The sequence below is a fragment of the Ornithorhynchus anatinus genome, chromosome X1 (assembly GCF_004115215.2).
Source record: "Ornithorhynchus anatinus isolate Pmale09 chromosome X1, mOrnAna1.pri.v4, whole genome shotgun sequence".
Classification (NCBI taxonomy): domain Eukaryota; kingdom Metazoa; phylum Chordata; class Mammalia; order Monotremata; family Ornithorhynchidae; genus Ornithorhynchus; species Ornithorhynchus anatinus.
In genome coordinates this window covers 96,445,354-96,459,545 of record NC_041749.1, presented here as the reverse complement: position 1 = coordinate 96,459,545, position 14,192 = coordinate 96,445,354, and the positions used below count along the sequence as shown (strand labels likewise).

General features: G+C 41.2%; 1 protein-coding gene across 9 annotated transcripts in view; it reads left to right on the top strand.

Annotated features, from left to right (window-relative positions):
• ITPR1 (inositol 1,4,5-trisphosphate receptor type 1) overlaps window positions 1-14,192 on the top strand; it is a 336,719-nt gene that overhangs the window by 141,903 nt on the left and 180,624 nt on the right. For all 9 annotated transcript variants that reach the window (XM_029050132.1, XM_029050131.1, XM_029050126.1 and 6 more), the window contains 8 exons: window positions 2,258-2,399; window positions 4,008-4,166; window positions 6,810-6,982; window positions 7,204-7,323; window positions 9,007-9,201; window positions 11,385-11,636; window positions 12,312-12,453; window positions 13,271-13,424. In XM_029050132.1, coding sequence (XP_028905965.1) covers window positions 2,258-2,399; window positions 4,008-4,166; window positions 6,810-6,982; window positions 7,204-7,323; window positions 9,007-9,201; window positions 11,385-11,636; window positions 12,312-12,453; window positions 13,271-13,424 — 1,337 coding nt within the window. The remainder of the gene's footprint in view (window positions 1-2,257; window positions 2,400-4,007; window positions 4,167-6,809; window positions 6,983-7,203; window positions 7,324-9,006; window positions 9,202-11,384; window positions 11,637-12,311; window positions 12,454-13,270; window positions 13,425-14,192) is intronic.

Genomic DNA, 14,192 nt, shown 5'->3' with positions numbered 1-14,192 from the left:
CTGGGCTGGATTGACCATCGGTCTGATCCAGTAATGGCATAACATATGTTCTTTCCTTAAGAGGGAGCCCTCAAGAAGCTACCTCTTCACCGAAGCTAGGAAGCAGGAATCTGACATCCTTCCCAAATCCCCAAGCTGGTGACTCCAGACCCTCTCAACATGAGTTAGTCTTACATGACAGCATTTGAGAAACATAACATCTCCAGCTCTCTCTAAAGGTCGAGATAAGCCATATCCTAGCTACAGGATTCAATGAAGTTTCTGAAAACACCAGATTTGTCAAAGACTCAGTGTAGAGCAAATGGAAATCTAACCCTCAGTCTCTAATTTCAGGGCTCAACTTTCTGACTAAAGCTGTAGACCAGTCTCTGCACTGCAGGGAACCATGCCAAATGCAAGAGGTCAAAGTCTCCTATTGCCTGGCCTATTTAATCCCTATTCTAACAAAGACTGGGGGTCAAAGCAAAATCTCCTGGCTGAAGTCCCCCACCCCGACCAACACATTCCCTGTTCGCTCAAGCATAAAAGTGGGCTAGATTTAGGAACCTTTTGACACCTCAGGTACTCGAAGAGCTCTATGGTATCAGTTCTCAAGGTGAGGTACAAGTTCTGCCTGGGCCTACCTGTCCTCCCTAAAAGATCACAATCTAACGGCAAAGACATAATGTTCCAACAAGAGCAAATCAGTGGACAGACCACCAGGCGACTCTATCACAAAAGCGTTGCCTGTACCATCCAAATGGAAGAGAGGATCTTGCTAAAGAAGAGAGCTGTGTCCAGAAAGGAAATAAGTGCTTCTATATTTGCTTTACCCTTGTACCCTGAAAATTAGTGGGTTAAGGTTCATTCTGGACCTGAGGGAGGTCAGTCTTCTATAAAAGATCTCCCTAAGTAAGATCTTCTATCTCGTACAGTCGGGGGCTAGGTACCCAGCACAACTAGGACATTATAATTCTGCATCCCAAAAAATCCTTAGGGATACCACTGTCAGGTTAGTGTCAGCCCTTTGAATTTTTATTTAATGCTTGATTTCTTTAGGAATCTGGCTCAGAAACTCTCCCACTGAGCAGAAATAGCAAAACTCATTCTGCTGCTCCCTAAATATATCACCTGACTCTGGTAGTGAGGGCTTCAACAAGACAGATCAATGAGTTGCAGGCTTTAGTTTTCCACCCTTCTTCGATTACATGCTGGTTTCCTCCTTGAAGGGACAGCAACTTAGAATGTGAACCCCAAGTGGGATCGAGACTGTGTCCAACCTGATTAACTTGAATCTACCCCAGCATTCAAACAGTGCTTGAAACGTAGTAAGTGCTTAACAAATACCATAGTGATTAAATTTCACATGAAGTGGGACACTGCATGGTGGTATCAGGGAGGCAGCATGGCATATCCATCATGCCCAGAGGCCACAAAGCTGTGACCTGGACAGGGTAAATACGAAGTACAGAGTTTCAGGTCCTCTCATTTGTATTAATCAGATTTTACTGGTACAAAGCAATCAGTGGTATTTCTTGAGCATTTATTGTGTGTAGAGCACTGTGCTAAACTCATGGAAGAATAATAGAATAGAGTAGGGGTCATTATGCAGGTAAATATTGCAGGCTAGAGAAGGTATGACTATTCATCATACCAGTAACTCTCTCAGGCTAGTGAAGGTATGACTATTCAGAAATGTGGCATGTCAGAGGTGCATTCCTCAGCAATTAAGAACCATTTCCAGGATAAATTGGCTCTCTAGATGAGATACAAATCCTGCCTATGCCTAGCTGTCCTCCCAAAAGATCATACTCCAATGGGAAAGATATGATGTTCAAGCAGGAGTATGTTTCTTTCCTGTTTCTGGCAGTGTTCTCAGTTGTATCAGTCAGATCCTGAGCATTCTCACAAATGTGGATAGGCCACAGGGGGATCAGAATGCACCTCTTTTGACTAGAGGAATATAGCTGTTTATCATTTGAGCTAGAGACTATCTTTAGCCCAGCTCTTTTTGCTCTAAAATCATTACTTATGATATACTAGCAGGTTGACTATGGGTATCATAAGTGCATTTTGTTTCCTGTACCTCTTTGTAACGTATTTCATAAAGCAGGGAAACTAGTCCCAAATTTCCCACTTTGAACATGGCTGCTTCTCTTCTGTAATTGTTGGTCATTAGACTGTCTTGCTTAAGGCTTTCAAAGCCTCACACATTGAATTTTGAGACTGTTCTATATTTGACATTGAAGGTTTTCTAATAGTTTGTTTTCCTCTGTAGGTCTGTAACCAAGCTCCTAGAAGATTTAGTCTATTTTGTTACTGGTGGAACAAATTCAGGTCAAGATGTACTAGAAGTGGTTTTCTCTAAACCCAATAGGGAACGACAGAAGCTGATGAGAGAACAAAATATCCTCAAGCAGGTCAGCGGGATTATGTAACGTGGTTAAGACTTTGTAAGGAGCAAATGGGATGAGTAGATTCTTCAGAAATAATTGCATTATTCCCATGCAGCAGGGTTCGGATGACTGGTCAGTCTCTACCTTTATTTCACTTTTCACTATCACTGATGAATACCCCAGGACTGCCCAGTATTCGCATCCATTTTGTAATCTGCTCACAGTTTGAGGGTTGTCCGGGATCTGCCCAACATTTCTTTTCAGGTGTGGAAGAGGGGAATCCCATTTTGGAATAGCTTCCCCTCCACCCCCTTTATGGGAGCCTGTCAAGCCTATTGAAAACTCTCAGAGTCATCCTGAGGGAATGCTAAAAGCGTCTCAGCCCCCCGTGGGGGTTCACGAACCAGAAACTCGAGTCGGGGAGTATGGTCTAAATTCTCTCCACAACCTCCCTGAGGCATGTTTCGTGCTCTGATTCACTGCCCCATGGTGGTATCAGGGTATCACTAGGCTTCCACAAGGATGGAGGTGTGCCGGGGAAGAGGGTGGGTGGGAGGCGTGGTCCAGGGGCTGGCTGAGTCCCCATCTGCCTGGACTCCAAGTTAGCTGAGTAACTTGGTGAAATGTGTTGTCATACCATCACCTAAGGCTCACTAAAGTCCTGGGGTGCCTAATGCCTGATGACTTAGCCTACAGCTGGCAATGGATTTATGGGGTGAGGGAAGGAGGGGGAGGGGGGCATGACGGGTGTGTGTGTGATGTGAGTATTCAAACTTATAGGCCCATTTGTAAAGTTGACAGCTAGAGATGCTCCTCTCAGCTGTTATTTCCGGCACGGGTGACTGAAGTAATAGAACTGTGGGGTTGGATTCTCTTGAGGGCAGGGAGTGTGTCAGTTATATTGTTACGTCACACTCTCCCAAGCACTTAGTATGGTGCTCTGCACACTGTAAGTGCTCAATAAATACGATTGATTGTTAGGGCTTTGGGGCATGATTTATCAGTAACTTCTTAGCAGGTGGCTCTTCTATGTATCAGAGACTCAGAAATGTCTTAGGGGAAATGGTGGCATGGGCACACCCAATTTTGTTCAGCTATCTGAGCTTTATGTGAGGATTATTTAAACTATCCTCGGTTCCGTTACCTGTTCACTTAAGGAAACCAACCTTCAAAAAACTAGCTTCCCCCAAATTGAAATTCAGATAACTTTTGAAGTATTGTGGGGTCACCTTTTCTGGCCCTTTCCCTAATCAGAGGGAGCCATGAAATCCTAAATAGTGTTGCTCAGGCACGATTTGGGGATGCAATCGCAGCTAGTAGCATTGCCTTTGAATTTGAAGGACAGCGTGAGCTCACACGCGTGTCTTCTCTCTTTTGCTCTCAATGGAGCATGATGTTCAAAGACTAAAACCAATTAGAATGTAATCTCTTCAAGAACGGGGACTGTGTCTTCTTTTTCCTTTTACCTCCCCACGATACCAAAGATCCTTAATAAATGCTATTGATTGGCTTTCTGAAAGCCAGTTTTCTACGTATGTACCATTTAGACAGACATCTAAATAAAGCATACATTTTCAAATATGCTATTGTGTTCCGCCATTTCTCATCTTTAATTTTCTCAAACCCCTCCAGATTTTCAAACTGTTACAGGCCCCATTTACAGACTGTGGCGATGGACCGATGCTGAGGCTGGAGGAACTTGGAGACCAGCGACATGCTCCTTTCCGACACATCTGCCGGCTCTGTTACAGGGTTTTAAGACACTCGCAGCAAGATTACCGAAAGAACCAGGTAAAGAGTGGATTATGGCTCAGTTTGGCAACTAATGGTGCAGTTAGTTACCAGATAAAGAGGTTGCAGAATAAAGTTCAATTTACCCTTTTGTTTCAGTGGGGAGGAAGGGTGAAGTTTAGACTTGCTCATTTCTCAGTGCTAACTTAATTTTTCCATAGCCACCTCAGAACTTCATTAAGGACTTTGAACTGCTTTTTAGGGTATCAGTATCTCAAGAGCTGGCCTTGAAGGTTGTCCGGATAGTTCTGTGATATATCATCAGCTCCTCCTCTGTTCTTTTCTCCCACTGTGATTCACAGATTCTGTTCCATGGCAATGAGAAAAGTCAGGGTGGGGACCAGGGCTCACTGATGCTTTATTGGGTGAGGTGGCAGAGTGGATGCTTGGAAGTGGGGTCAGGGAGGCAGTACACTGGGAGGAAAAAAACGCCATCCCAACCCATACAAACCTGAGTCGGTTGATGTACCCCTCTTTATGTTTGTCTCTCCCCACACACTCCCTCCCCCCACCCCCACCCCCATTAGATTGTAAGTTCCTTGTGGGCAGAGAACGTGCCACTTCTTTATTCTGTATTTCCCAAGCGCCTTGTACAGTTCACCACACTAAGAGGGTGCTCAATAGATGCCGCTACTAGTGGATTTCTCTGCAGCTGTGGATGACACCTTGACTTCTACATCTGCTTCTTCGTTGACCTCCCAGCCTCCTGTCTCTCCCAACTCCATTTCATTCTTCACTCTGCCACACGAATCATTTATCAACAACAACGTTCAGTTCGTGTCTCCCTACTTCTCAAGAACCTCCAATGACTGCCCATCCACTCCGCATCAAACAGAAACTCCTTACCATTGGCATTAAAGCACTCAGCTTGCCCCATCCTACCTCACCTCACTAATCTCCTTCTACAGCCCAGCCCATACACTCCTCTCCTCTAGCACCAGCTTACTCACTGTGCCCCATTTTTGTCTGTCTCACCGCCGACCCCTTTCCCATGTCCTCCCCGTAGCCTGGAACTCCCTCCCTCTCCATATATGCCACACCACCACTCTCCCAACCTTCAAGGCATTACTAAGGTCACAAATCCTCCAAGAGGCCTTCCCCAATTAAGCCCTCTTTTCCCCAGCTTGATCTCCCTTCTGCATCTATGCACTCGGATCTGTGACCTATGGACATTTGATATTCGCCCCAACCCCATGACACTTATGTACATGTCTTTAAATTGTATATTATAAAGTATTCATATTAATGTCTGTCTCCCCCTCTAGACTGTAAGCTTGTTGTGGGCAGGGAACGGGTCTGTTGTATTGTGCTCTCCCAAGCACTTAAGTACCATGCTCTACACATAGTAAGCACTCAATAATATGATTGATTGATTGATTGGATACCAGTTCAGTGTCTCACATCCTAAAGATACGGGGAGTTCTTGATGTTTAACCAAAATCCCTCTGCAGTAGTTTTAAAATGATTATCTTGGTCTGTTGCTCTCAGTTGACAGAGCACATGTTTTCACTGCCAATCAATGATATTCCTGCCCTTGAAGACAATTCCATCCCTCAGTATAATCTGTCTTGCTGCATTTGTATTAAGCATACTCAGTTCATCTATAACTTGGGATTTACTTTCCTGACTAACCCCAGGTTTAGAAAAATTAATTTTATAGTATACATGTGCACAAAACTATTTTTTTGGACATAGTACTATATTCTACATGTGTAGTCACAAACTGTGGGTAGAACATTCCCTAATTCCCCAAGAACGTTTTATTCCAAATGCATGCTTTCTTGCAAAACTGAGTGTTTGTGTGTGTGTGTGTGTGTGTGTGTGTGTGTTTGTGCGTACGCTAAAAAATGATCAATGTCCTCATGTTAGTTCTGCGACAGTTACAAAATTGGGCAATTGGTAAAGAAAGTGTCATTAAATTCTACCATATAGTTCAAGCAAACCAGAACTACATCTTGTGTAGGCATACCATTTCCCAGGGTTAAGCAAATTAGAATTGATCCTGGCATGCCGATCTCTGAAACTGTTTGTGCTGGAGTCCGCAAGGTCAGAACTGCCCCAGGAGGGGGAGAAATATCAGGCACTTATAGTTAAGTGGAAAAGAAATCTAGGACATTGAATGACAAAACAAAAAAGGTCCAGTTGCAGTACATGGAGATGATGATAAAAATAAGCGTGTTTCCTGAAATGTATTTAATTTACCCAGTGAGTCCTTGAAAGGAGAAAAATGGGGGCAGAACTGTTCTAAAGGTTCAAGTAGGATTAGTGTATAATTCCTAGGTATACGTAGACCAAGGGTTCACAGTTAGGCCTCTTGAATTAGTAATAAATTCAGAGCTAATAAACAAGATCTGACCTTTTCAAATGTCAGTAGTTTAAATTCAAATTAGGCATTGAAATGAAACACTCACCTGAATGCATTATGTAGTATTTTGCTTAATTGTATTGGTTGGTAGGATTTTTATTAACATGGGATATGGGAATATTTAGTTACTGCTCGATAGGTATATTATTGTCATAGCAGAATTGTGGATATCATTTTTAAATCCTGCTCTCGTAGTTACATTGATATCTTTTCCTCAGATAAAAGACATTAAATATTCCCCCTTGTTCCTTAATACTCTTTTTTTCTCTATTTTAAAGGAATACATAGCTAAGCAGTTTGGCTTCATGCAAAAGCAGATTGGCTATGATGTATTGGCAGAGGACACCATTACTGCTCTGCTTCACAACAATCGCAAACTTCTAGAAAAGCACATCACTGCTGCTGAGATAGACACCTTTGTCAGCCTTGTGAGAAAAAACCGAGAGCCCAGGTGAGAGTAACTGAAGTTGAGGGTTGCAGGTACATTTCCCTGTAAGTCACCTAAGGCTAGGGAACTGAGGCTCTTCAACATTTATTTCATTTAGGATTGAACTAAAATTTATAAACTATGTTGGATTGAAGTAGTTGGGCAGAAAGGACAGCTAAAGATTGAAAGCCAACATTTAGAATCATTTTCTGAAGAGAACACTTGGTCATTTTGTTTCCCTGTAGGTTCTTGGATTATCTCTCAGACCTGTGTGTGTCGATGAACAAGTCAATTCCAGTGACACAGGAACTGATCTGTAAAGCAGTTTTGAATCCCACAAATGCTGACATACTGATTGAAACCAAGTGAGTTGAGATTTAAGTGATTTAAAGATGTGGGGTCTGGAAGCGGCAAACATCCATGTTGTTCAGTTGATGAATGTTGCATGGCAGTTGTGAGCAAATGGTCAAAATCACTCAGGAATCATGGAAGGCAGGGGTTCAGGATCTGAAGTAGAACTACCAAGCTAAAGTTAAATGCTTCCTTTAGAAATGCTTTCTTCAGGGACTGAGTAACCAGGGCAAAAGCCACAGGCTCCTCTGCAGTCCTTTGAGACCCGTGTCAGTACTCTAGCCTAATGGAAAGAGCACGGGCTTGGGAGTCAGGGGACCTAGCTTCTAATTCCGGCTCTGCCACTTGCCTGCTGTGTGATTTTGGTTAAATCACTTAACTTCTCTGTGCCTCAGTTTCCATACCTGTAAAATGGGGATTCAATAGACCATGAGGCTCTAGAACTTTGTCTGACCTGATTATCTTGTAATTACCCCAGTGCTTAGTAGAGTGCTCGACACATAGTAAGCACTTATCAAGGCTGTTCTCTATTGGGCAACCTTGCTGAGGTTTGGTTTGTTTTTAGTTTTTTTAATGGTATTTGTTAAGCACTTACTATGTGCCAAGCACTGTTTTAAGCTCTTGGCGACCTAAACTTTATCAGGTTGGACATAGTCTCTGTCCCACATGGGACTCATGGCCCAAATAGGAGGGAGTAGGATTTGCTATCCATTTTACAGTTGAGAAAACTGAGGCACAGTTAAGTGACTTGCCCAAGGTCACACAACAAACAATTTTCAAAGCTGGGATTGGGACCCAGGTCCTGGGAGTTACAGGTCCTGTAACTCCCAGGCCTGTTCTCTTTCCACTAGACCACACTGCTTCCCTGTCGATCTCCTGTTTCTGGCACTTAGAACCTCCTGTGGCAGTTAGCACATAGTTTGCATATTCAACTCTTTAAGCACTTCTTCCTACTATCTGAAAATTATTTTGTCTCTCCATTAGAGTTTTAACCTCCCTGAGGGCAGGAACCATGACTTTAGACTGTGAGCTCGTCATGGGCAGGGAACATGTCTGCTAATTCTGTTGTATTGTACTCTCTGAAGCGCTTAGTACAGTGCTCTGCACATAGTAAGTGCTCAATAAATGTGATTGATTCATTCTTCTCCTGTGGTACTCTCCCAAGCCCTTGTACAATAAGCAGTGATGATGGGTATCAATGCATGAGAAATAATGAAAATGAAAAATTAAATTATTTTGCATAAATTTCCTAAGCTTTAAAACTTTCATAAATAGAATTGTCTTCTTAAGGTAAGAGAGAAGCCAATTTACATGTAATATTTGTTTGAGCCAGCCTTCAGAGAGTATCTTGAATTTGCTTTCCTACAAAACTATCGCTTAGCCCACAACATTTTCCAAAGCACCTAGACACACCGATTCTGGTGAATTTCACAGCTAGCATTGATGACTTCAAGAATTCTGGTACCAGGAGTGATATTTTTCACTTGCATTCAAATTCTCACTGTTCACTGCTTACCATCAACTGTGACCGCCTTTTGGGCTTATAATGCTTACACTCTCTTCTGTTCTGTGGCCTTCGCCGTATAGAGATCGAGAGTATGGTTCTGCTACCTTACTACTCATGGAACTCTTACCATCTCTAAAGTTTCTCAGTTGTTACAGAATGTAAGCTAATGATTTCTCTCCTCTTTATCTAGGTTGGTGCTTTCTCGTTTTGAATTTGAAGGGGTCTCCACAGGTGAAAACCATTTGGAAGTTGGGGAAGATGAAGAAGAGGTTTGGTTATTTTGGAGAGACAGCAACAAAGAAATTCGCAGTAAAAGTGTCCGGGAGCTGGCTCAGGATGCTAAAGAAGGGCAAAAAGAAGATCGGGATGTTCTCAGTTACTACAGGTTAATCAGAATGTGATATTTGATTCAGAAAAAGCATCGTAAAAGGGTTGTGTTCAGACATTATTATTGTTTCCTGAGTTTTATATGCAAATACAAGCTAATTACTGACTGTTCTTAAAATTACTTAAATGTAAGAGCAAAGCAACATGGGTGCTTCGCATTTCAGTAATTTAAAGCAAAATATGGGCATTCTCATAGTAGGGATGTGCTAAATCAAATGGTGGAAACATAGTTGAAGTAAGGAAGGAAAAGTTTCCAGTTGGTTTCCATTTCAGAAACATTGAATGATGACCACAGTAGGTTTTGATTCATCACTTTCAGAGGTTTATTATTAGTTTTATTGCACTATTGGCCATGGCCAGACATACAAATTGGAGAAAACATCTTCTCTCTGGCTTTAATTTCTGGCAGATGTTATACATAGCTACTGAGTGTCTGATGCTATATAACATGAAGTACCTTCTATTTGAGCTAAATTCTGGCTTTTTTTTAAGGATTTTGCTATTTTAATATTTTGCTATAATACTGTACCTCCGTTAATTTTTCTTCTGAATGGTTCTGAGGATTAAAATACTTCTAAAATCCATTGAGAAGTTTGGGTTGGAATTCATGCAGTTATTTTAGATGAACCATTAGTTTAGGTTTGTTGAAGTTTCCAGCTGACCTGACAGGCATGTAGTTACTAAGACTCTCGCCCAGTCTGAATTCCTATGTCTGGGTTATAAAGCTCTGGAAAGAGTCTGACAGGCCCTTGGCTATCTCTGTGTAGGCAGTGTCACTCCTATTCCAACTGAAGCTCATTGCTTTCTGCAGCATTTGCTGTCTCTACAAGGTAGAGACAGTGCATCTGCACTGAATTAGAACAGCAGGAAATGTTGGAGTTTTTTTGTTTGTTTTTTGGGATTTTTTGACTTAATATGCAGTTTCAGAATATGCCGGTTTTAACTTTTAAAGTTTGAAATATATTAGTAGTACAGTCATTCATCCTGTAACGTAGGGTTTATATATGACAAACCCTGTGCTAAGGAAAACCCACACTACCGTATGTGAGTGTAAACGTTTCTTCCAACATCACATCCCCTTGCCCCGTCCTACCTAACCTTGCTACCCTCCTACTACAACCTAGCCCGCACACTTCACTCCTCTAATGCTAACCTTCTCACTGTACCTTCATCTTGTCTATCTTGCTGCTGACCTCTTGCCCACATTCTGCCTCTGGCCTGGAACAGCCTCCTTCCTCTTATCCGACAGGCAGGTACCCTCCCCCTCTTCAGAGCTTTACCGAAGGCACATCTCTTCCAAGAGGCCTTCCCTGACTAAGCCCCCCTTTCCTCTTCTCCCACTCCCTTCTGCATCGCCCTGACTTCCTCCCTTTATTCATCCCCCCTACCAGCCCCGCAGCACTTACGTACATATCTGTAATTTATTTATATTAATGCCTGTCTCCCCCTCTAGACTGTAAGCTTGTTGTGGGCAGGGAATATGTCTCCTTATCGTTATAGTGTACTCTCCCAAGTGCTTAGAGCAATGCTGTGCACATAGTAAGCACTCAATAAGTACGATTGACTGAAAGAATGAATGATAGTGTTCTCTCCAGTTAGTGTGTTGTTGGGCGAATGTACCCTAATTCCCTAACAACCTTCTATCCTAAATATAGTAAAAACACATGTTATGGAAGAACCGAGTCTAATTGAATTGTTTACAAATTTCAGGGTACTTTTGTTAAAAGTTCCCAAGACAAATGACGCATTGCCATTCTTTGATGCTTTTAACCTAATGCACATGTATGAGGCACTTTGGGGAAGATTTTCAGTTTGAAGCTTCCAAAAAGTCAGGGGAAAGGTGGGGCCTGGGAACATGGGAAAAGAAGTATGTGCCTTTTAACAACAGCAGAAAAACTTTTTTTTAAGTTGAAAGAAAATTTCTTTCCAGTCTTATGATTTTCTTGAGCTATCAATCGTCATTTGGTAAAATTAAGCTCACTTAGAAATCCAGGGGGGTTTTCTTAAATTCCCCTCAAAAAGGATTAAAACACCAACATTGTTTTAGAATTTATTTTCACTAGAAAATCTTAATTTCCTTACCAATTCTGGATAATATGCCAACGTGCATAGGTGTATTGTTATATTTGTATAGCTAAAGTAACATTGGGATCAGTGAATGGCGATTTCTCTTTTTCAAAGGTATCAGTTGAACCTCTTTGCCAGAATGTGCTTGGATCGTCAGTATTTGGCTATCAATGAAATATCTGGTCAATTGGATGTCGATCTTATCCTTCGTTGTATGTCTGATGAAAACCTACCTTATGACCTGAGAGCATCTTTCTGTCGACTGATGCTTCACATGCATGTGGACCGGGACCCGCAGGAACAAGTTACTCCTGTGAAATATGCCCGCCTCTGGTCTGAAATACCTTCAGAAATTGCAATTGATGAGTGAGTAACAGTATTTCTTATTCTTCCCCAGATAAAGCACTCTGGCACCCAACTTGTCGTCGTGCCCAAGAAGACGATTTCAGGGTTGTGAAAAGCCTTTTTGTTCAAGCCCAAATTAATTTTCTGTAGATTTCTCTATTAGGTGGAAATTCATTTCTATTCCTGACCTCATCATTTCAAACATGGCATTGCTTAAAAAGACTCCATTTTCTTTTGGATTTAAATACTAAGATTTATAAGGCTTATTGTTATTAGTATTAATGTCTGTCTCCCCTCTAGATTGTAAACTCATTGTGGGCAGGGAACGTGTCTACCATTCTTTGATGCTTTTAACCTAATGCACATATATGAGGCACTTTGGGGAAGATTTTCAGTTTGAAGCTTCCAAAAAGTCAGGGGAAAAGTGGGGCTTGGGAACATGGGAAAAGAAATATGTGCCTTTTAACAACAACAGAAAAACTTCTTTAATTTGAAAGAAAATTTCTTACCAGTCATGATTTTCTTGAGTTATCATTCATCACTTGGTAAAATTAAGCTCACTTAGAAATCCAGAGGGTTTTTCTTAAATTCCCCTCCCAAGCATATAGTACAGTGCTCTGCACACAGTAAGCACTCAGTAACTACGACTGATTGATTACAATCCCTTCTTCATCTCCTTATGTCCCATTCTTTCAGCTATGACAGCAGTGGAACTTCCAAAGATGAAATTAAGGAACGGTTTGCTCAGACCATGGAATTTGTGGAGGAGTATTTGAGAGATGTGGTCTGCCAGAGATTTCCATTCTCCGATAAAGAGAAAAACAAACTCACATTTGAGGTAACTCAGACAATAGCATGAAAGTTTCTCTGTGCTTGCGCTTTCTTTAGATGAACATTTCTAGTGTGAGGTGAGCTGGAAAACATTGCTACAATTTTTTTCTAATAGAGAAACCCCAGTTTTGGTATTGGTAAACCCCAGTTTCAAAGATTTGGACTACTGGCAGGCTTAAAACTCCTAAACTCATCAAATTAACTTAAAGTGCCAAAAAAAAGGTACTAAAAGAATTATCTTCTATTAAGGGAGCAGAAGGAAACAAAACCAGTGTGTCATTCATGACTCAATACAAAAAGAAGGAATAGGATTATTTTCCCAGTTGTATAAAATGTTTGCTTCCAGAAGTAGCTTCATGTACTTCATTGCTTTAAGTTACGTTTACAAATCCTATACTGTCCAGATATCTAGTACTAAAGTTATTATGCATTTTAAAGAATAATAGGATCTATATACTGTTGGCCTGCCATCTCCAGAAACTTCTGCTAGCTTTCCTGAGCAACTAGATAGAGTGGAAAGCAAACAACCTCTTAATTAGGTTGACACATTCTTATTCTGTATTAACATATATAGTCAAACCAACTTAGTTGTTGCCCCAGTTGTCTTTCCTGGAAATATCTATCATTTCTTGGAAAACATAGTGTTAATTTCAAAAATATTAAAATATTAATGGTCAACATATATGTATTGTAGATAGAATTTCTTCTGTCTTCAGAAAGTTTGTAAATCCTGAATTAAAGTTTGTGAAGCGATGAATATGGAGTGTTAAAACTTTTTTGGCCCTTTGTTTTTAGAGTTTTTAATTTCCCTTTTTTTAAAATAGGTTGTAAATTTAGCCAGAAATCTTATATATTTTGGCTTCTACAATTTCTGCGACCTTCTACGATTGACCAAGATCCTCTTGGCTATTTTGGACTGTGTACATGTGACTACTATTTTTCCAATTAGCAAAATGGCCAAAGGAGAAGAAAATAAAGGTAATGTGAGAGGGAGGTTTGGAAGTTGAAACATTTTTGACATTATTAGTGTTTAGGACATTTATAGCCTCATATCACCTGGAATCAAAAAGCTAGCTAGCCATGTAAACTGGTAGTGCTACTAATTGAAAAGACCCTTTCCATTAATTAGTGAATTAATAGGGAATAAATTAGAAACCTGGATTGGGAATTCACTCTTTCTGTTTGCTGCGTTGCTCCCTTTGGGTGCTCAGTAACTACTTGCTGACCATGGTTTAGTGGAAAGAGCATGGACTTGGGAGTCAGAGGTCATGGATTCTAGTCCCAGCTGTGCCACTTGTCAGGAGTGTGACTTTGGGCAAGTCACTTAATTTCTCTGTGCCACAGTTACCTCATCTGTAAAATGGAGATTAAGACTTTGAGCCCCACGTGGGAGAACCTGACTACCTTGTATCTACCCCACTAGTTAGAACAGTACTTGGCACATAGTAAGCGCTTAACAAATGCCATCATTATTATTTAACTGGTCAGTGGCTCCAAGACAGGAATTTGGGAGTGATAATTTACTAAATGATTTAAATAGCTATTTGCCTCTCCCAGTGGCCTACCTTGTCGTCTTCAGAAAGTAGCCCCCATTATTTTAACTGTAAACTCATTGCGGGCAGGGAATGTGTCTGTTCTATTGTTCCGTTGTCCTCTTCCAAGTGCTTAGTACAGTGCTCTGAACACAGTAAGCACTCAATAACTATGATCAACTATTTGACCACACTTATGCTATCCACTCCTCTG